At 45.1% G+C, this 21918-nt stretch overlaps 1 protein-coding gene and 1 long non-coding RNA gene across 2 annotated transcripts; both read right to left on the reverse strand.

Annotated features, from left to right (window-relative positions):
• Positions 1-1472: 1472 nt before the first annotated feature.
• Positions 1473-1983, reverse strand: LOC116493026. Its single transcript, XR_004253709.1, has 3 exons — positions 1921-1983; positions 1607-1709; positions 1473-1514 (listed from the first exon to the last, which is right to left on the reverse strand). It is a non-coding gene; the product is annotated as an uncharacterized LOC116493026 (long non-coding RNA).
• A 410-nt stretch (positions 1984-2393) lies between these two features.
• LOC116490060 (alpha-2-macroglobulin-like protein 1) lies at positions 2394-19543 on the reverse strand. Its single transcript, XM_032188975.1, has 21 exons — positions 19448-19543; positions 18979-19042; positions 18050-18195; positions 15787-15936; positions 15231-15347; positions 14491-14638; positions 13966-14080; positions 11772-11997; positions 11511-11637; positions 11094-11215; positions 10528-10582; positions 9764-9847; positions 9188-9364; positions 8917-8998; positions 8352-8508; positions 8080-8154; positions 4586-4748; positions 3929-4137; positions 3520-3735; positions 2900-3024; positions 2394-2508 (listed from the first exon to the last, which is right to left on the reverse strand). The coding sequence occupies exons 1-21, from the start codon at positions 19541-19543 to the stop codon at positions 2394-2396; spliced, it is 2769 nt and encodes a 922-aa protein (XP_032044866.1).
• Positions 19544-21918: the final 2375 nt, after the last annotated feature.

Here is a 21918-nt window from a genome sequence, read left to right on the forward strand (position 1 = left end):
CAAGCTTAAAAATCCTAGATCACAAGATGTAGTTCCTTAAACTGGGAGGTTTGGTTTTAAAAAGCAGTAATAGATGTTGAATTTTCACCTGCCCTTTGGCTGCTGAATTGCCCTGCCTCTCATCGTCTCATGCTGAGGAGACCTGTTCACTCTGTCCACTCTCCAGAAGCTCATTAGGAGGGATGGAGTCAAGCCTCATGCACCGACCCTGCTCAACAGCATGTGTTTCAATTGTCATGTGGAAGATACAGCTTCAGAGAATGAGAAAATAGAATCACTCCTCTCCATCTTTCTGGGCAAGGAGGACAGAAGTTTAGTGAGATCAGTCTCCAAAGAGGGCTGGAGTCCTCACCCTGTGCTGATGGCTGCACGATGTTGCTGGAGTGAAAACCAGTGCTGGAAGAAATGAATGCCAGGTGTATGGTTCAGGTACCTGTCTCTCTAAGAGTTTGCTTCTGCACTCTCCTCCAAGGTATAGAGTAAATATGATCTGTTATAGAGTACAAACACACCACAGGACCCAGATCTGTGATTTATATTTTATTTTCCTTCTTTTTACAAGCAAGAAAATCCCTGGATTAAAACAATCAGAATTAATCAGACACCCAAAAGAATTCACCAGGAAATGGCTGTCAGGATGAGCAGCATGGCATGGGCGGGGTTTGGTGCTGAAATCCAACTTGAGATCTGTCCCAGCACCAATATCCCAAGCCCACTGAGATGTGACTTTGCAGGTGGTGTATGCCCCATCGTACCAAAAGCAATAATGCAGCAGCCATGCTCTTCTAGGGCATCTCCCACTAATGGGACCCCTGGGGGTTGAAACAGTGGATAGTAAGAGAGCATACCGGGTCCTTGGAGAAAAAAAGACAGTACGAAGAGGGAGGAAGCCAGAGAGAAAATAAGATGACTGAAATGATTAATTCTGGGATGCTAACAGCTAGGGAGACCAGACCCTCAATAAGAACTCTCAGGGAAAGTGTTTCTCTGGTTTGATCAGGTATTCTTGTCCTAATTCAGCCTCTCCCCAGGAAGAGGTGGGATATCCACCCATATCCAAATAGTGTAAGCTGGAACTAGTACTATGAATTCTGCTTGGAATTTCTGCTGGAACAGTGAAAACTGTCTGCAAGCACTGTCACTCAGCTGGCAGGCAGACCCATCAACTATACCAAGCCCAGATATCCCCCAGACTTTACAGCAAGAGCATGTGTTAACCATTTCATGTGCCACCTACAGAGCAATTTAGCAAAGACAACACAAAAAAAATCCAGAAAACAGAGGACAGATGGAGGCCCAGGGAAGTCCAGATGTAGTTCTAGATGATGCGAACATGCTGAATCAGAGGTACACAGGGCTCCTCCTCTCAGGCAAAGATAGTGGGGCTGCAGAGAAAAATTCATGAGGCTGCTAGGTCTGTACAGGGGCTAAGGAAGGGAACAGCAAAACATCTTTGTGGGGCTCACACCTACCTCAGACACAGAAAACATTATAATCAGCCATGGCCTGCTCCTCTGCAACAGGACAGGAGAGACCAAAGTTATCCTTGCACAGAGTCAAGCACAAATACCCAGACAGCCCTGGTACCCCATGGTACCATACTCACCTGGATGGTAGTAGTCATAGACCCTGACATGGCCTGGCTTCAGGTTGGTCACCCCAATCTCCCGCTCCAGGTGCAGGACATATGTCTCAGACTTATGGCTCAGCTGAGGGAGAAAGGCAAATGGCAGTTCACTTATGAGCTGTTGTTTTTATTCCTCACCTAAATTTGATCCTAAAGACAGGCAATAACAACTCTGTGGGAGCCAAAGACAGGACTTCAAGACGAATCCTGCTCTGCTACCCCAGTCCTGGATTCTCCACACAGCTTTTCCAGTGTCCTCCACTCCTACAGCTTCTCTAGTAGCACACACTTACCTTGTCCAAGTAGATGGCAACACCTGCTTGGGTTTTTTCAGTTCTTTTCACAGGGTGCCAATGCTCCATCTAAGACAGGAGAGTAGAGGAGGCAATTTAGTTGAGTAATGTGGAAAAGAAGGTGTGAGACATCCTCAAAGGGTTTATCTAAGCTTGACTGAGCACATTCTCGTTCACTCACTTCCAAAATTATTTGGGGCTCTTAGACCTTCAGTCTGATCTCCTTACTGGGTCACCCACCTCCTGCAGAACCCAAGGACAGGAACCTAGGCTATGTGGCTGCTGTATACTGAGTCAATTGGGCTGGAGGAATCACCACGCTCAAGGTACAAGGTAAGAGACTACAGCAAACGTTCATGTTTCTTTACATGGCAGAGTGGTAGGGATGATGAGATTGCTCGAGAGAGAAGCAACAAATTCCTATGCAATCTCCCCTCCCCTTGGGCATGGATGGTCCAGCTGACACTACACCATCATCCTGATTCCAGGCTTCTTACAGGCATCCCAGATCCTGGAGCCAGGACAAATCCAGACAGTAGGGATACCTCCACAATCACCATGCTGGAAATGGCTCTCTTCCCGATGTACCTGAGGGAGAAGATCAAACAGAGCTCACCCAGCTCCTCTTTTCCTCCATCACCATACCCTGTGTGCAGATCCTAAGCCAGGAAGCCCAGCCAGGACTGTGGCCAAGGAAGTTGCTGCTCCCTGTCATGAGGCATACGACTGCTGCACTGCTGTGAGCACCCCAAATCTGAGGTGACTACTTCCACTCTTACTAGCAAGAACCAAAGACCTTGGAAACATTTCCCCTTCCCCAGACACCTATATCTTTCCTTCCCACCCATTCCATCTGGCATCTGGCCCTTCTGCTGAAACTGCTGGATGCCTCTATTGCAGCCAAGCACCCCTAACCTTTCCAGCAATTTGTGGCTTTTCTTCCTAAGTGTGGCTGTGTCTTCTGTGTCTTTACAATCACCTGACATTGACGTAGAGAGTTACAGAGTGGGTATCATTCCCGGTGCAATTGACTGGCTTGGTTTTCACTTGCAAGAAAAAGGATTTGGAGACTTGTGGGAAGGGTGTGTTGTACCTCAGCACCATCTGCATAAAGAGACAAAAAGACAGAATAAGACATGGATAATAAATTCAGTATCATCTCCATACCTTTTCAGTAACTATTCCAATCCTCAAGGTACGGACCACAGACAGTGACTGGATAAACTATATGCAGTGAGCACATTCATCCCTGTACCAGAAATAAAGGTGACTCGGAATGGAAAACTTCCATGATCGTTCCAACTGGGGCTATTTCTGCTCTCCTGTCTGCTTGAGACCATGCAAAGTCAGGCACACAACAGAGGGACCACTATACAAGGTTTACATCCTCCAATACCCCAAGAACCACAGAAGAAAAAAAATGTGGACACGCTATATCTGTCTCTTATGACACACAGGTTTGTTGCATTGGCAACAAGGTGGAAGTAAGACCCAGCTAATGCACATTTCCTTGCACAGAGCTGCAGCAGACTGTTGTTTTTGACAAGATGGTGAGCAGAAGGTTGACACAGAAGGGGCTGTGGGAAGCGAGCAACCTACCCGGGTAAAGACACAACAGCTGCCATGGGCCTGCACTGAGAACTTTCCTGGGATTTCTGTCAGTGCCACCTCCTGCACCAAAAGTCGGTTCTGGTAGGAGACTTGGAACTTCCTACCAAAGCCTTTCTGAGACCTCACCCTCACTTCTGCAACCCCCTTTGTGCTGTAGGTCAGTGCTGCATACTTAGCCAAGGCCTGCAGGGCAACCACTGTGTCCTGAAAAAGAAGAAACAATTACATTTACATGCTTGCTCCACAGCTCTGAGGCCCCAAGTCACTAGAACTTGCTGACCTGAGGACCTCTGTATACAAGGACTCCTCTCATCAGTGTTCACAGTGTTTGCAAGTTTGCATAGATTCTGCAAAGCATCTTTCGCAGGCAATATCACCTTCCCCAGCCCCGAGTTACCTGTGTTGAGGCAAATCCTCCATAGGCATTCTGCTGCCTGGTGAGCCAGGCCACAATGCCAGAGGCTGTGGTGAGATCAGCCCTTGTGACGTTTGGCTTGGAGAGCAGGGCCAGGAGGACATAGGCTGTCAGCTCCACATCCACAGACAGTGGTGGTGACCAAGCACTGGGTGTCTCGGATGGGCTTTGACTCCAGTGGATCTGCCCACCTGGGAAAGAAAGGAAGTAGATAATACTGAGAGATGTCAGGGAAGAAATCTTGAGGTCTAGGAGGCACAGTGGCTTGTGTGTGCAAAGACCACTGAGTAAATACCACTTGGTTTGGTCATCACATCACTGGGTGAGCTGCAATATCACGTATGCAAATTTGTGTTTTGCAATACCTGATACTCCGTATTACACAGTGAAGACCCATTTATCAATGTGATAGAAAAAAATAATAATAATGAAACAAAACACAAACTAATATGCCAAAAACCTGCATACTGAGTAGCTTCCAAACATCTGATTTCTCCATTGTCCTGTTTGCCAGGTCCACTAGATACCTGATATTAGCTAGCTACTCATGAGCTGGTCCTGAGGGTCAGGGACTAAGAAGAAGTAAGGCAGCTTGTCAGGTTACATGTCCCTTCTCTGGTGATCACCAGGCTCCCATACCTGCTCTGATTGCCTTTTGATCAAGCATGTCAAGAAGCTCTTGTGTGCGTTGCTGGTCCTTAGCCAGGGCAAAGGTGTAGGCTAGCAGGGCCTGTGTGTAAGTGCTGGCAGCTTTGGGGAGGGAAGGAGCGATGCAGCCCAGAGCCTTGCGCACCACTGTACTCTACAGAGAAAAGTTACATTGATATTAGTCTCACACAAACACGAGGTAGGCAAACACAGAGGTACACAAGCAGAAGGATGCACTAGCATACGCTGACATAGAGAGCACCTCGTACACACAACCATGTATCACTGTGCTTGAGCCTGCACTCTTCCCTGTGTATCCCTGCAGTGTCTCTGCCATGTCTTAGTGTCCTGAGACACTAACTTGTGTCTCCAGCCCTTGGTGCAAGGTGCTTGACAGAGACTGCCCCCAAAACTGGTCCTGCAGTTCAGCAGGGCTCTCTCAGGGAAATAAATTCCCTTACTGTTGCAATAACACCAGCACATCTTACTTAGAACACAACAAGAGTAACAACACAATTGCAAATGCTTGTACCCAGCATAGTGACCAATATTACTGTGTTAAATTCAGCTCTTCAGTGCCTTAAGGTCACTCGGACTTCCAGTTTCCCTCACAATATCAGTACTGTTGGCAGGACACAGCAAACCAACCAGTTTCAGCAGCACTGTATTCCAACATTCAGTTACACTGTTCCAAGCATGAGCCAAAGGCTTGCAGTGGTTGCCTGTTGGCTATTTGTGTATCTACAGCAGTTTGTGGTTTTCCCTCTCCAAGTGGCTTCTTGATGAAGTATGGTAAGGACCACGCAAGGGCTACATTTAAGATTTATTCTGACACATGACATGTTCCTCACCTCTTTCCCTTCTATTGTCTGTGTCATTTTGGAGCTCTCTAGGTGGTAGTATTGCTGGATGCAGCCAGTGATTTTCAGAAATTCTCATTGCATCTACTCATAGAGTTATCAAATGTTTCCGGGATACAACTGTTTCTTTTTGGTTGTTCTGGTAAAGCCCAACAGAAGAGCTAAGCTAAGCTCTCACCATATTTCTCATCAATAACTGCAAGTGGCACAGTAATCTTTGTATTCTGTAACTGAATAAAGCTACGTAAGAATTAGAGCAAATCCCTGAATTGTTCAGAGTTCAGAGGTTCCTTTATTATTAACTTTCCTTCTTGTATCTCTCACTTACCCAGATGGTTAAAATGGAGTTAACAGAGCTAGTGTCTGTCCAACTACCAGAATTCAAGTGTCACCTGTGAAGTGGTGATCATTGTCATGCATCTTAATACCTTCTCTATGAACAGTCTAACATATTTTAACCCATCTGTCTCTCATGTCTTCTGGTGAAACTAACACAAGAACTGAGTGTCACTCTACTGCAATCTGTGCTCATCCTGGTGTTGGCAATAGCTGTCCTAAGTGCATACTGTACAGAAGCATTGAACTTCCCCGAGAGCAGTCACATGCCAGCTAAGGAATTTCTTCTCTACAATATGCCATTTGTTTCTCCAGTCAACATAAACAATCTGTTTTGTTCAAAGGGATCTACTTCCAGAACACAGTGGAAGTAGAGGGCTGTTTGACTGGATTTTTTTTTGTCATACAGACCATGCTTTAATGTTAATTCATTCATGACAGCATAAACTATCTTCAACATATTCTTCACATTTTAACCCCTAACAATTTGCATGAGCCTTGTAGGTATGCTGGTAAGGGAAAGTAGGATCTGTTCTGAACATCTCAAGTGCATCAGCCCTTGCAGTACGCCCTCAATCTCTTTCTCAGGATTTTCATCTCTAGTGACTGCATTCTTTGTAAAACCATTTATAACCCACTCAAGAACGCTCTTTTTCTGGGCACTATGACAAACTTTCTGTTTCCCACTTTGTCTACTCACAGACCTCCTCAGAATTGCCTTCACTAGGGCTAAAATAACTATTGTGAGACTTGTGTTTTTATCTGTTTGTCATTACTTTTGACTTCTTTCACTATCATGGACATTTTATCTTAAAACAATGGTTTATGCATGGCTGTCCAATAGCTCTCTGTTTACATTCAGATCAGCAAATCTGCTCCAGTGAAGCATTCCTCACTCCACAGACAATCCTTTCTTAGATAACAATGCTGTTGTCATCTTCTCTAGAGCCAGAAGAATCACATCACCAGTATCAAAGTGCTAGTCACTCTCTGTGGATTCACTCCAGATAGAGTGGCTTCCACTGTTGATCACACAAATTGATTTGAGGTCCTGTTTGTCTCCATTTCTGGATTTTATTCATGGATTTAGAGCACAGTCTGGTTGCTTCTCAGTAACTTTGCTTTCCTTTACAAATAACAGAACTTGCTCTTAAGATATACAATAAACTCTTTTTTTTTTTTTTTTCCTACCAATATGAAAGTGCTTGTCCTTGTGTTTCATTCTGCTACATTTGGCAGAACATGTCAAATAGTTTCATAAAAAGACTTCTCCACAAAAGTCAGCCAAACTCAGACACTCAATGGAATTACCAAAAAACAGAATAATTCAGATTAGGAGGGACTTCAGAAGGTCTCTAACCCACCCTCTTCAAAGCAGAGTTAGCTATGAGATCAGACCAGGTTGCTTAGGGTTTTATCCAGTCAGGACTTCAAAATCTCCAATGATGGAGATGACTAAACCTCTCTAATCAACTTGTTCTAACACTTGAGTGTTCTTACAGTGAAAAAGGTGATCTGAGTACACCTGTTGTCAAAATGAAGCTTAATTTCCAACAGTCTTTTTTTTTTCTTTTTTCTTTTTTTTTTTTCCTTAAACCCACAGCTTTCAGATGCAATGAAAAACACCACTCGTTCACTTAATTTACTTATTTCTGGGGAACTCTGTTTTTCCAAGTCTGTAGCAATAGCATTTCTTCATCAAGTTGACAATATTTTTTAACTGCCAGTACCACAAAGTCCAGTATTTAGTTATGAGCCTTAGCACTCGTAAGAGTTCCCCCTTATTATTATTACTTAGCTGCACAATTCCAACTGCCCAACATGTATCTCCCTACAGTACTCCTTTCCAAGACTTCCAATTTCTGGGAAGATAAAGCACATTAAAAATGTCACTATGTGTATTAATGTGGCTGCAGGAGTAGCAATGCCCACATCTCCTCCCTAACAATTCACTGCTAACTATCACACAGTGCAAGGTGCAAGGAGCAACAGTACAGTGTGAGGCTGGTGGAGGGAGCAGGAATCAGCAACCCAAGACTGGAAAATGAGCATAGTATCTAGCCATGAACTCCAATGGTTCCCCTTAGTTTAACCTCACATTTTCCCCTGCCAACAGTGTCCTCCACAAGGGACAGTATAAGCTTTTTCCTGAGAAGTGACGATTTTTTACTTTCTGACCCATTACTTTGTCCACAAGCCTTTCCAAGATGTTCTGTTGCCTGCTTAAAATCACCCCACTAAGTTCTTCAGGATTCAGACATGAGCATAGTAAAGAATCCAGGTATTTACCTCTGGTGTCTCCCCTGCCTCCAAGTATGCAGCTGTGATGTAGGCAGCCAAGGGGACTTCCCCATCCACACCTCCCTGCAAAAAGCATAAATATCCAAAAGCTGGGAAAGGTAATACAAAAAGACCTGAAACTTTACAGAAAATGTCCCACCTATCCCTGTTTTTCTTCCATGCAAGAAAGCAGAACAACACAGAAAAGTGAGCTCAAACAGTTATCAGTACACTTGGCAAGAACTGCTCTGAGTTACCCTTCAAGGTACTCTGGCTCCTACCTTCATGGCTGTGTGAAAAAGCTGGCCCACGTTTCTGAAGCACCCATTAGGAAGCTGGTGGAACTCCAGCCAGTTGAGAGCAGCTTGGATGCTCCTATTGTCCAGGAAAATGTATGGCTTGGCTTGGACAAAGCATTTGACCACAAATGAAGTCAGCCTGGTTGGAGAGAGAACAGAAAAGATGCATGAGAGAAGGAAAAGAGAAACAATAAGAGACTGAGCAAATAAGAATGAAGGAAGAATAAGTCAAAAGAAAGAATCTAACCAGAAACCAACAAAAAGGAATAAAAGTGGGAATTTAAACCTCTGGGTCCCTCCTCACCTATTGTTGTGCTATCCTAATTTGTCAGTCCAGTGTCATCCTTCATCTCAAGGATAGTTGCATACCAGTGGGATGCCGTAACCCAAAAAAACATTTATTTGGAAAGCTTTGTATCCTTTTTAACACTTTTTAACACTTTGCATCCAACAGGACAAAAAAGGATTCAGTGCTAGAAGCAGAAAGCTGCCCACCTCCAGGCTGTCTGACAGCAGGAGGACACCAGGGAGAGAGCCGAGGGCTTACCAAGTATTACCGTACTCATCCTTGGTACCAAATTCACTGAAAGAACCATCAGGGTGTTGATACTGCAGCTGTATCTGGTACCCTGAGAAGTAGGATAGGATGTTAGGGTTCAAACTGGTATTTTCAATGAGATCACTGAGCAGGTAATGGGAGTGGTATTAATGTTCTGAGTGGTGGAGTACCCTGCAGGTAAGGGGAGTAGGCACCAGGGACTATGACTAGGTTGGACAAAGGAGAAGGCATAGGGGCAAGGTGGGTCTGTTGTACTTGCCCTTGCGCAGGAATCCCGTTGCCCTCTCCTTGATTTCAGGGGTCAGCTGTCCTGTCTTCTCCAGGTACTGCAGCACATAGACAATGGGGGCAAACAGCACCATGTTCTGCTCCCCACAGCCATGGGGCATATGCACCAGGTGGTCCAAGTTCTGCAGTACAGTCCCCATGAGGTCACCTGGAACAGAGTATAAGCACCCTGACCCCCTCCTGGACAGGGGTTTTGGGTATTCGCCTCCTCAAACAGGTGACCAGTTCCTGGTAGTGTACTAGGTAAGATACCCCCAGCACAGCAGTGTGCAGGTAGCTCTGTCCAGTCAGCTTATCAGTTCCACTGTGCTCTGCATACACATTCCCATCCTGCCAGGGGAAACCCATAAAGAGAACAACCTCTCCCTTGCTGAGTGTTTTAGGGCATCTGGAACCAGGAAACTCAGCCATAAACATGGAAGGACCAAGGGAGTTGGAGCCTCAGAAACCTCAGAAAGAGTATAGGGAATTCTCGGTTTGGGCTTTCCTAGGACTGTTCTCAGAGATAAGGAAGTTGGAAAGGTATTATCACAGCTGAATTCCTTACCAGTGACCGAGACTGTAGCTCTGACTGAACCTTCAACCACATTTAGAGGCAACATCAAGGACACAGACTCCTGTGCTGGACTCCCTGACACCAGAGAGTGTAAGGTACAGGGGGAAGGAGAAAAAAGAAAGAGATTCTGACAAAAATAGCCTTAAAAATCCCCAGAAACTGTTCAAGACAGTGCTAACATCCCATTTTATTGTCACAAAAGTTGCAGATCACCTCACAAAACCACATTCCATTCCACCCTCAACTCTTATCCACAGTGCTTTGTGATTGTGCTATCCCAATAGCCTTCCTTCTCAAGAGAGTGAGAGGATCTTCTTCTACAAACCATCTGTGGCCAAAGCCACCTACCTGCTTTTCTCTATGTAAGTTACCCCAACTTGTTTCAGATTTCAGTAGCAGGCATGTCTTCTCAATGCACTTAGCACTCTCAAAAGCTGCAAATAGCCCCATAATATACCATAATAGTCAAGACAGGAGCAGAAATCCAAAGTCAAGCCTCATCATGTTCAATAGTGTGGCTATTACTGTAGGTGAAAAAGTCCTCCATATTAATTTCAGGGATGTGGATGCTACAAGCATGAATCCCCCCCTCCCCACCCTTACCCAGGGGAAGCTCCTGAAGGCATCACAATTATAGTGTGCTTCCATAGCTTGGTCATGTTGACATAGGAAAACATTTCAATAATTGGAAAGACCCAGGAGGTAGCCAGGAAGCAGAGGATGAGCAGGGTGAAAGAAGAAAACAATCTCTCTACCTTTTTTGGGACACAGGATGGAGCTGTGAGCCTTTTCCACTAGCACTCCCTCTGGCTGTTGGAGCATTTGAAAGTAGCAGTAATGAGTACATAGGAGAGAAACAGGATTACAAGTTGATTAGAAATAGATATGAACAGAATTCTGGTTCAGGCTGGAGATCCAGATGTAGTAACATCATTATGACATAAAAATTTTAATTATTGTCAATCATTTTAATTTCAGATAAGAAATCAATAAAGATTTTCAGAATATTTTAACTTCTGAATGTCTGTGAAATGTATACAGTAAGATTCAGCAGACATGTCAGGAGAGAGAACTTGAAAAGGTATAAATATTTAAAGTTTTTTCATGTAGAGGCCTGACCACAAACAGAAAAATGGGGGCTGAGAGGAGACCCACATACCTCCCACATTCATCAGCCCTCAAAACTGGCCCCAGCTCACGCCTTGAGATTCTAATTACAGACCTTGAATAACAAAGGGCAACTCTCAGAATTAATCTGCACCAAATTGGGAATTGCACAAAACCCATTGTAAGATCTAGGTAACAGAAGAGGTTGTCTAACCCGGACAAGAAGGAGTTTGGTGATTGTGTCTTTCTGTCCTTGATTTGGGACAAATGGTATCTCTTTGCCACAGAGCTCTTTGGTGGCCACGGCCTCTGTGCTGATGGTGATGTTCATGGGCCCTGAAAACAAGGTACATTTAGTACAGAAAACATCTTTGAGGAAGCACTTCCTGTTAATATAATAGAATTCACCTGTCAGCAACAACAAAACTGGATTAGAGCCCTATGTGCAAGAGGTTCTGTACCTCCTAGCACAAAACTGTGAGCAATCAGTTGATTAGGATGAATGCAAATGAGCGCCCTCAGATTTAACAGGGCATATAACCCAACTCCCTCATTTAGCCCTTATAAATCATCCTTACCTTGGTCCCACTCCCTCCCACCTCCACCACCCCAGCTCCTCTGTTCTTCTTACCCAGTTGCTCAGCTGTGACACTCCACTGAAATGTTTTAGCTTCTCCAGCACATAAGCAGCTGCTGTAGACACAGCCTTCACATGGCTTCAGCTGGAAGTGTGTGAACTCCTCCACAGTCACTTGGATCTGAAGGGGCAGCAGGGATGATAGATGGTACCAAGACAAATGTCACCTAATTATTAAAATAAGCTATGGACTTTAGCCATCTCCTACCTACCCATTCCCCACTTTTCTTTCAAAGCTTTTCAGGGCTCACCTACCTTCATGCATTGCTGCAGGTAGTTGAAGACTGTGGCCTTCAAGGTGAAGGTCTCACCCTGGATCACAGAAGATGGCAGTGTGAGCTCCACAAAAAAGGGCTTGAAAACAAGCAGATTGGAGGTTGGAGCAAGTCCAAAGCCATTACGTCCTGTGCAGAACATCCCTGCTTTCCATTCTGTGATGGTGCCAGGCGCAGTGACAGTGACACTCTTGTTCCCACTGGGACTGAAGAGAAGTAGACAGCAATGAGAGCACTTAACCGAATCTTGTTGTATGCAGCACCAGATGTCCTCATCTGTGCCCTTCTCCCCACTGCACCCCATCTTCTAACCCCCTCCACCTAACTCCTAACCTCTACTGAATTTACGTCCGTTGGAGCATAGGCAAAGCACCCAAGGACATATCATTAAGCTGAGCTACACATGCCAATACACACCATCCATGAGCAGCTGAGGGAAGAGGTATTCACAGAATCTATTTCAGGTGTCTGATTTTGGCAGCTTAGTCCCCCATACAGGCCCCTGTGAGAGGTAAGCTCCCCTCAGCATTACACCCTTTGACCCTCATTGATCTAGCTTCACAATGTCTTCTCCTCTGGCCTCTGTGTGTTTCACTGCCTTGCTATTCCTTTCCATCCATCAGCACACTCTCCCTGCAGGCCAATATAAAGTCTGCAAATTTTCAGACTAGGCTGGAAGAGCTTACTTACTACAGGCACTTGCTATTTCTGACTGGAATAGTGCCTTTCTTTCACTCTTTCTGTATTTCACGTTGACAGTCAGATGGTCTTACCTAGATAAATTAGGGACCCCTGCCTCAGATATTTGTATCAACAGAAAACTTTTGAAAATAATTTATATAGCTGAAGGATGCTATCATCATATTTGTCACTTTTCTCACACAGCACTTGCCCTTTGCACATGTGAAAATGCTTTACAGCTGTCAGCAGTTTTATTCCTCTAGGCCTAGGAACAGAGAACCAGGCACCAAAAGAGCAGCAGGACTGGCCGAGACCATCAGAATTTAGCCAAAGAGACAGGTCCAGCCATTCACCTTTCTGTGAAACACATTGACAGCTTGAACTCTAACATGAAGACAGGGCAGAGACTTGGCCTATGCCCATGTCACAATTTCTGAGAGCATCAGACTATTCTACAGCTGCTACCACAGCAGACAAAAACAACCCTCATTAAAACTAATCAACATTATTTGACTCCAACAATTGGAAACATTTGCTTTCCCCTAAAGAATACACTTTTGCCAGGCACATACAATATGAAACACCTTTGGTTGTTCACATCAGGCTGGCAGGCAAATCACATAGGAGATACCCACTGATAGCGGGTGAAGAGATGGATGTAACTGGAAACAGAGGGCAGGTGGGAGAGGGCAGATCTGGGAGGATCTGGCCTGAGCACGTGCCAGTCTCCAGACACCAGACAAGAAATTCTTAAAGCCAGGGATGGAAAATCTCCAAAAGCTCATCCTGCCCCTCTCCTGAAGCTCAGTGTAAAATGGCTTCCCACACCACCAGCACTCTGCTCCCTCTCCTGGGGCATACACTGCACACCCTTCCTGGTTGGAAAATACCAATTTGCTTCATGGTCCATGGGGAGTCCTGGAGGAATAGGGAGCGTCAGGGAGGGAGAGCAACATTGATGCTGAGTAGGAACTCCTTCTCCAGAGTACCTGGAGAAGTACCTGGGAGTTCATGCAGTGTTTGCCCTTTCATCCCCCCATCTTACACTCACTCCAGACCCAAGTAACTTGTCTTCCTCACTTGTGCTGACGAGGCTCCCTGAACACTCACTGAACCGTCAGCCTTTCTCACAGGACATAATTCCCAGCCTTGTGAAGGTCTTCTGTGAAGCTCAGCTTCTCCTGCACCCCAAGATACAACCCGTGAGCCCACTTTGGGAACTGCTGACTCACAAGGCTACCACAAGAGTGCAGGCAGTAAACCAAGCTGCTTAGCCAAACCACACCTGCTTTCTTATATACTCATGCCAGCCATCTCCTATGGATGGATGGTCATCTACGACAGGAAAACACACTTGATGCAGACATCAGCTTCAATGTGACACATCCTAGTGTCTTCCTTGGTAGCTCATGATCTAAAGTGGGTTGCATCTGCTGCCATTCCAGGTCAGATTAGACCACCCAGACTAGGCCCCCACTGCTCAGTTTACTCACCCCACAGAATACAAATCCCATATCCAGGTTTTTGTGAAATGTTTGTGCACTTTCTCTTCAGCTGGAGAAACAGGTGAAAACATGGTGGGCTGATGGGTAGATGTCAACAGATGCCCTGCTGGAAATAACAAATGCAGTGTTACTACAGGTCCTCAGCACCTTAGAACAAAGGGGCTTCATCCCAGCTCAGGCTGCAGGTCAGACAGTCAGCTCATGGGAAGCACTGCATTAATCTTGCCTATTTGAAATGATTGAGCTGCTTTGGGCCTTACTGGTGTTAGAAGGAAGGGCGACTACTCCCTCATGTCAGAGGTAAGACCTGGGATCCAGACAGCTCACTAACATTTCCGAGCCAGAAGTTCTGAGTCCCACACAGTATCACGCTAGCACAACAGGTTTAGAGCCAGGGAATGGTCTTTTCTCCATTTGCAACTACAGCAAGTACTGCCTCTTAGCTCAAACCCGGGAATGCTTTCACCAGAAAGACTGAGCATCTCATGTAAGAAGAAGCTGGCAAGTGCTTACTGTTAGGTGCTTTATGAGGCTGAGCAAACATCAACATGGGCCTGGAAGTGATCACGTCTGTTTCCTGCAGCATAGTTGTTGACTGAGTAGTTAGACACAGTCTTGATTTCCTGATATTGGTGTTGGACATAATTTTCAACCCCACTTCCTGTAGGAAAAAAGGAAAAAAGAATGAGGCACCATATACTTTTCTTACCCTCTCTGTCCTTCATCCTGTGCTTTATTGTCCCTTTATGTAGTGGGGACTCAGCTGTCCTTTGGCTTGGTAAACTGTTCTCTTGCTTCAGTTTAGGAGAGAATTATTCAGATCCTCAGCAAGGGGCAAACCTATGTTAATCCATCTGGTCTGAGTCAAACAAGTTTCTTCCTTTTCAAACATGTGGTCATATAAGCATTATGTCTTCTCAGCCTGCAGAGGGCAATTCCGACTAGATTAATTTTGGGCAGCCCAAATTGCTTGTGATATAGAGATTAAATATAACATGCAGAATCCAATTAAAGTAATCAATGATACTTGGCATCCTGAAAAGCACAACTGAAATGCAGTAACCACACAATAATTTCTCCTTGGTCAACAATTTCAAGTCACTTATTCAAAGAACAAGTGAATTATCAGGACCTATACCAAATCTGTTCCCTATACTATCTTTGATGACATTCCTAGGGTCTTGGTAAAGTCAGGGGGCCACAATTCCCTCAATTCATGAATTATACCAAGCCACAAAATCAACCATTTTTACCTTGAATGCTGTAAACACATCAGGCTCATCAGAATTTGGGAACCCGCATGAATGATCATCTTCAGACACTTGGCGAGGATACCCGGAGTTATAAACAGATGGGAAGAGCCCATAGATCTGGGGGAAAAAAAAATTAAAAAATCAGTGCAAATAATACCTGGCATTCACTTTGTGTAGCATATCCAAGGCCTGTTTGAATTGCTCCTGGCTATCACGCACGAATGCATGCCAGAAAGCACAGGCTCACTGTTACTCTTCACTGGCTTTTTTTTGATAGAGCCAGCACAACCTGCTGAACTGAACATGAGACAGAACAACAGAACCTGGGTCTGGATTTACTACAGGTGCACTGAGTGGCATTCAACCTCTTTAAGAGATGCCTCCTAATGCTTACCTGTGCCACACTGAGAGTGCTCTTGATCCTTCTAGTCAGTGCTTTTAGTTCCTTGAGAGAGAAGCTCTTAACAGATGCAACAGCTTGTATTCCTCTCTCTCTCTCCCTCCCTCTTCATATCAGTACAAAGGAAGGGGAAGAAGTCAGAGCAGACTTACTCACCATGGAGCTGCTGAGTTCTTTTTCTGGCTTCAGCAAAAAGGCACTCTGATCCACAGCCCAGACAGCACATGTGGACCCAGGAGCTGCCAGCAGGTTCAAACCAACCTCTGAATCAGGAAGAGTCTGGGACGTTGAGAAGCCCAGCTCCACCTGGATGAGAAGAACAAATAAATGCAGGCAAAATATATATGGCATTGCTGGTGTTGGCCACCCTACCACTTCCTGTGCAGGAAAGGGCCCTACATGAAGAGAATTTCCAAGGACACAACTTGAACTGGAAACCAAGGGATCTCATAGGGACTCACAGAACTCCTGGTGTTTAAGAAAACACCACATTGTGATTCTAAGAGGAAAGATGACAGGTCACATGAACGACAGAGGGGAAACCATCTTATCCACCATCACTGTGTGCAGGTAACAGTACTGGAGATATTACAGTGTTAGAACACAGCACACTCTTTATCCAGCAAGCCAGCCAGTCATGATCACACACCTCACACAGCTTGCTTTCTGCTCCTTTTGAAGCTCTCTATAAAGAACAAGCCTGGTCTTTATCTCCAGACTCTTTGTGAGGTTGGTCTCAGTTTCCTGAAGCATTTCCCTTTCTTGCTTGAATCTGACTGTTCATGGCAGATGTGCAGCTGTGGAGCAGGAGCAATTCTAGGTCTCAGACATTAGTCTTTGGAGTGCTCAGAAAGCAGATGTCCATGAATGTCACAATGATTACAGAAGTTCAGCCCTTTCTAAATGGCTAGTAAAATCCACTTCTTCCATCATCTGTCTTACTAATATAATGTACCAACAAGATTAAGTGCCTTCTGCAATAGCAGACCAGCCCTGAGCCCTTCTGGGAGTCACACAAATAACCATGCTGGACTTTGATCCTACCGGATGCACTTGCTATACAAGCTTATGGAGATAAACACAGATATTCTCTGCCTTTCCCAAATACAGCAGCACAGAATCACAAAATGGTTAAGGTTGAAAGGAATCTGTGGTTGTCATTGGGTCCAACCTCCCTGCTCAAACAGGGGCACTTAGAGCAGGTTGCCCAGGACCATGTCCAGGTCACTTCTAAAGATCTCCAAGGAGGGAGAATCCACCACCTCTTTGGGCAACCTGTGCCACTGCCTTATCACCCACACAGTATGGAAGTGCTTCCTGATGTTTAGATGGAAGTTGTCTTCCAGTTTGTGCCCACTGCCTCTTTTCCTAGCACTAGGCACCACTGTAAAAAGCATGGCTGCATCTTCTTTTCACCCTCCCTTCAGTTATTTATACACATGGATAAGATCCCCCTCTCAGCTCCTCTTCTCTAGGCTGAACAGTCCCAGCTCCTTCTGCCTCTCCTTGTCAGTGTTTCCACTGACAAGAGATTCTTGTCAGCCCACATCTCCAACCAGTCCAGGTCCTACTGGATGGCTGTGCTATTGAATCAGCCACTCCCTCCAGTTTCTTTTTTTCATGAATTTACTCTACCCCATTGTCCAGATCACTAATGTAGATGTTAAACAATGCTGGACCCAGTACTGATCTCTGGGGTACTCCGCTTGTTACTGGCCTCCAGCTAGACTTTGCACCACTGACCACTACCCTCTGTTTTTGTCCACTCAGCCTTTTTTCAATCCATCTCACTGTCTACTCATCTAGCCCATACTTGGCACAGCTTCCCTATGAGGATCTTACATTGGACAACATCAAAGGCCTTAATGAAGTCCAGGAAGACAACAAGCACTGCTCCCCTCTCATCCATCAGACTAGTGATTTCATTACAGAAGCTGATCTGGTTGGTCAGGCATGATTTCCTTGTGAATCCACACCACCTATTCCTGATGATTTTCTTCTCTTTCATGTGCCTAGAAATGGTTTCCAGGATTAGCTGTTCTATCCCCTTCCAAAGGATCAAGATTTGGTCCTTTGGTTGACGAGTGTGTAGTTCCTCCTTCTTGACCTTCCTGAAGATGGGAGTGACATTTGCTTTCCTTCAGTCTTTGGGCATTTCTCCCAGTTGCCACAATTGAGCAAAGATTATATACAGAGGCATCACAATTACCCTCAGCTCCCTCAGCACTCATTGGTGCACCCCACAGCAGCACATACCTGATGAATTCATTACAACACCCTTCACTATTCACATGACATGGCACCCCACACAGTGCCAGCCACACACAGCACACGTATTATGTACTACACAGTCTCTTCTTTGGTTGCAGCAGACACACACTCTCGCACACTTAGTCATGGCCTCTGACATGAATCCTACCTTATTTCTGAAACACGTGGAGACACTGAAGGTGGCAGAATCAGCAATGATTTTTCCATTAGGGAAGATAACATAAACAATAAGTGTTGGAGCTGGAGCATAGACTGAGCTGAAGGTAACAGGGATGGAGAAGAAGCCTTTCAGCACTAGATGGGGGAGAGAGGAAACAAGAGAAAAAAGTAAGTTTGGTAATGGAAATGGACTCAACTTTTGCCCTTCTGCATGTGTCTAATTCCTTTCCTCAGCTTTTTCAGGACCGTGGAGATTTTGAAGACCACTGAAACAATCAGCACATCTCTGGACCTGGTATTCAAGACCTGAAGAAGACTCTTCCTGGTTCTGTTCATTGCCTCAAGGAGATGAAACATTTCCTTTAAGTTCAAATTTATCTCCACAAGGACTAAGTCTCAGACATATTTCAAAGCCTCCCATCACCAAGCATCTCCCATCCTATCACCAAAAAAAGAGGTCACATTTGTCTCAAAGCACCTATAATTTAAGTTATATTAGGTTAAAGAAAAAAAAAGACAACAGTGAGTCAACAGTCAACACCCATCAAAATGATAAGTTCTGTCATTCTAACTACTCAAAGGTTATTTGTAGACACAATTACAAATCAAAGCAGAATAGTTTTGATAGAGGGCAAAGTTATAGTTTCATGCCCTTGGCATGGGCAGCAAAAGGAGAATTTTTTAGAAAATGAAGGCAACAAATGAGCCCGTGGGCCAGGAAATACTGACCACTGTTCTCTTGGTACCAAGCAAGAGGGAAAAAAGACGTGAAAGATAGAAATGCAAGTTGTTCTGACATGACAGAAGAAGGGTGAGCCAGCTCTAAACTGCAAAGAGGTTTATACCACACATCCAATAAAGGGATGCCACACAGAACACTGAATGCTTGCTTAACATGAAACCAGGCAGTGTACTTACTTCTTGGCAGCCCAACCCAAACAGTCTTCTGGCCTGCATGGACTATCCCTCTTTTCCCCGTGAACTAGGAAAGAATTCAGAAAGGGAAGGGAATGCCAGTCACATAGTCTTTGAGACCACTATGCAAACCAGTGTATGCCTGAAACTGGAGATTAAATGGGGAGTGTGAGGAGGATAGGAGCTTTACACATGCTCAGGTAACAGGGAAAGTTCAGAGAACTTGGTGGGGGGACAGATAAGGTCAATACTTGACCTCGACCTGTGCAGAGCCCAAAAGAAAGGTGCTGCTTTTCATGCCACTACTGCAGTCCTGGAATCAAAACCAGGATGCTAGCCCCATGATGGCTAGATGAGCTACCTGTCCTGGGCCGAGTCCAAGCTATCAAGTATCAGGCTTGGGTGCTTCCTGTGGAGGATGCTGATTTTGTGTTTTGAGCCACCACCTATTAGCACTTCCCCAGAAACTCACGAAGTAGGAGAAAATGACACGCTTGGGCCCATGTTCCAGGTCTTCCTGATAGATTCTGAAGTCCACCTGGATAGCCTGCTTTTTACCACAGGGCATCGTTTCTGGCACACGGACAATAGTGAGAAAACTCTTGCTGGTGCTGTAGAATGGACGTATGAAATGAGAGGCTTTCTGGTAACTCAAATCAACTGTCCCAGGCTCTCTATCCAAATCTTGATGCAGTACACTTGCCTGGTAAGAAAAAACAAACAAACAAACAACAGGTTATTTCTTTAGTTAAGCAAGCCAACTGCAATTTACTCCAGCTGTGGCTTAATAGGAACCTCAAGACAGGTCTGAACAACACCATCACACAAGTCTCTGTGTGAACAGCCCATGAGGAAAGCAGCTGGTATCCAGAGAATAAGCTCTAAAGGGACACCAAGAGCCAGAACATGCAGAGGTGTTTCAGGTTGGAATTCCAGTCCCTCAAGAGGGAACAAGGAAGATGTCTGTGGGGCAGTAAATAGCACTGAGAAGCATGCTTACCCCTCACCTTCACAACCGATATGAACACAGAGAGATGTGAACACAGACAGTTGTAAGAACAAAGGTCTGTGAGACAGACGTTTGTTTACTTACCTCCAGGGAGGCTGAGGTGCTGTTCCAAGCAGTTGTATTCAGGCTAAATGAAACTTCCCCAGCATCCCCAGTGAGGTACTTATGCTGAAACTTCTGCTCACCACTGCTTACTACGAGGAGAACTTTTTTGTGCTTCAGTGTCTTGCCTTTGTAGTTGATGACTCTAATCTGAGAATACCATGGCAAGTGACAGAAACGTAGAAGACTGTCAGTGGACAGAGTCTCCTCTTCTCCAAGTCACTAGCAGCATGTCCAAAGCCAGTAAGGTCACCCTTCCAGTCCCTAACAATTTTACCAACACTGCTACTGGTAGCCTCCTATTATCCCATGCACTAACCTGTTGATTCATATTTAAGCATGATGAAATCCCCGTACTCTCCAACCCTTCACAGAAGGCCTTCTGGCTGCTGAAGTTCCAAATGCTTGGGTGCCCCCACCCCCATTCCCACTCCTAGATCCCCATAGCTGCTACTACTCAGGGTTTATTGACAATGACAATTGTCATTATCAATGACAAATGATAGTCTTGGGTGTTTTTCTCACTTTTGACAATTCAGAAGTTTTGTCTCTGGGAGTCCTTCATGCCCTCCCAAGCCCTTGCTAGAGGTGGGGCAGAAAAAGATGTTACTCTCCAAAGGACCATAATGGGAATTACCTTCCCCCTGTACATCTCTCCAGCGTGGTAGTAAGAATTCACATCATCAAACAAGGCCATTCCGCCAATCTTGGAAATGAGTAATTTGTGGGATGCATTGACCTGTATCTCTGAATAAGAGCAGTAAGACAGAAACATAAGGGAGGGAGCAAGGAAACCAAGCACTTCTCAGCAATTTGCCTGTAGAGTGACCCACTGGTAATACTGATGTACATGCACATATACATTTCGTATCAGAGAGATGACTCGCCCAAGGGCTCCAAGTATCTAGTCTCCCTCCCACTTGCTTCGAGCCCTTAGAAAGGTCCCTAAGCTTCACTCCATGAGATTAGACCATGGACAGTCTGAGTGTGTCATGCCTTCAGGAATCTGTGGCTTTGCCTGCATTTGTGAGGTTAGATGGCAAGCCCCAGTGGGCTCAAAAAGCTCAGAGCCCTTCTTAGACTGAAAGCCTCTTGTGTTCTTGGTAAGACTGTGTATCTTCAAATGCCTCTTCATAGATAGCAGAGATATTTCCAGTTACCTGTGCCATCTTCCACCAGTGAGGCCTCTGCAACTATGCTGTCCTGATAGTATCGGAAGTCTCGGCTGAAGGAGGATAGGGTCACATTTGTGAAGAAGCAACCTGTCTTGTCTGTCTGAAATCATGAAGAGAGGAAACAACATCTGATTATGACAATTATGTCAGAAATTATCCAAATGGGGCAGTAGCAGCAATGCAAAATCCCTGCTCACAGATGACTATCTAAGAAGCAATCTCACTCAGAGAGTGCTGCCATGTTCACAGCCTCTGCCATCCATCCCCACTAGGTCACAATGTGACACAGCCAGATGCCAGCACCAGAGAGACATGAGGAGGTGGAGGGAAGCTGTCTTCATCCTCTGTGAGTTCTTCCTGTAGTACCCTTTTAGCCTGTTTTTTTGTTTTGTTTTGTTTTGGTTTGTTTTTTTGTTTTGGGTTTTGTTTTTTTTGGTGCGGTTTCACAATCGCTTTTATTTATCTCCCTGAGTGAAAAGAACCTTTAGATGTTATTACATGTTAAATTAAATAAGGCCCCATTCAATAGGAAAACAAGGCAGTGTACGGATAGCAGTCAAGAATGTATAGCAGGCACATGTTACACACAGAGTCATAGTCAGCAGACACAGTTACTAGGAGGCAGCACTAGCAGACGCTTGGCCAAGTAGCCAAAAC

This window comes from Aythya fuligula, chromosome 1, assembly GCF_009819795.1.
Source record: "Aythya fuligula isolate bAytFul2 chromosome 1, bAytFul2.pri, whole genome shotgun sequence".
NCBI lineage: Eukaryota > Metazoa > Chordata > Aves > Anseriformes > Anatidae > Aythya > Aythya fuligula.

What these genes read in the sequence shown, in the direction of transcription:
- LOC116490060 (XM_032188975.1), bottom strand. Translation starts at nt 19,543, where the DNA reads ATGCCCTGTGGTAAAAAGCAGGCTATCCAGGTGGACTTCAGAATCTAT. An exon ending in GCTGTTGTGTCTTTACCCGG is followed by an intron (nt 3,025 to 3,519) that starts GTAGGTTGCTCG and finishes CTCTTTATGCAG; the next exon opens with ATGGTGCTGAGGTACAACAC. An exon ending in ACTCTCTACGTCAATGTCAG is followed by an intron (nt 2,509 to 2,899) that starts GTGATTGTAAAG and finishes CTTCTCCCTCAG; the next exon opens with GTACATCGGGAAGAGAGCCA.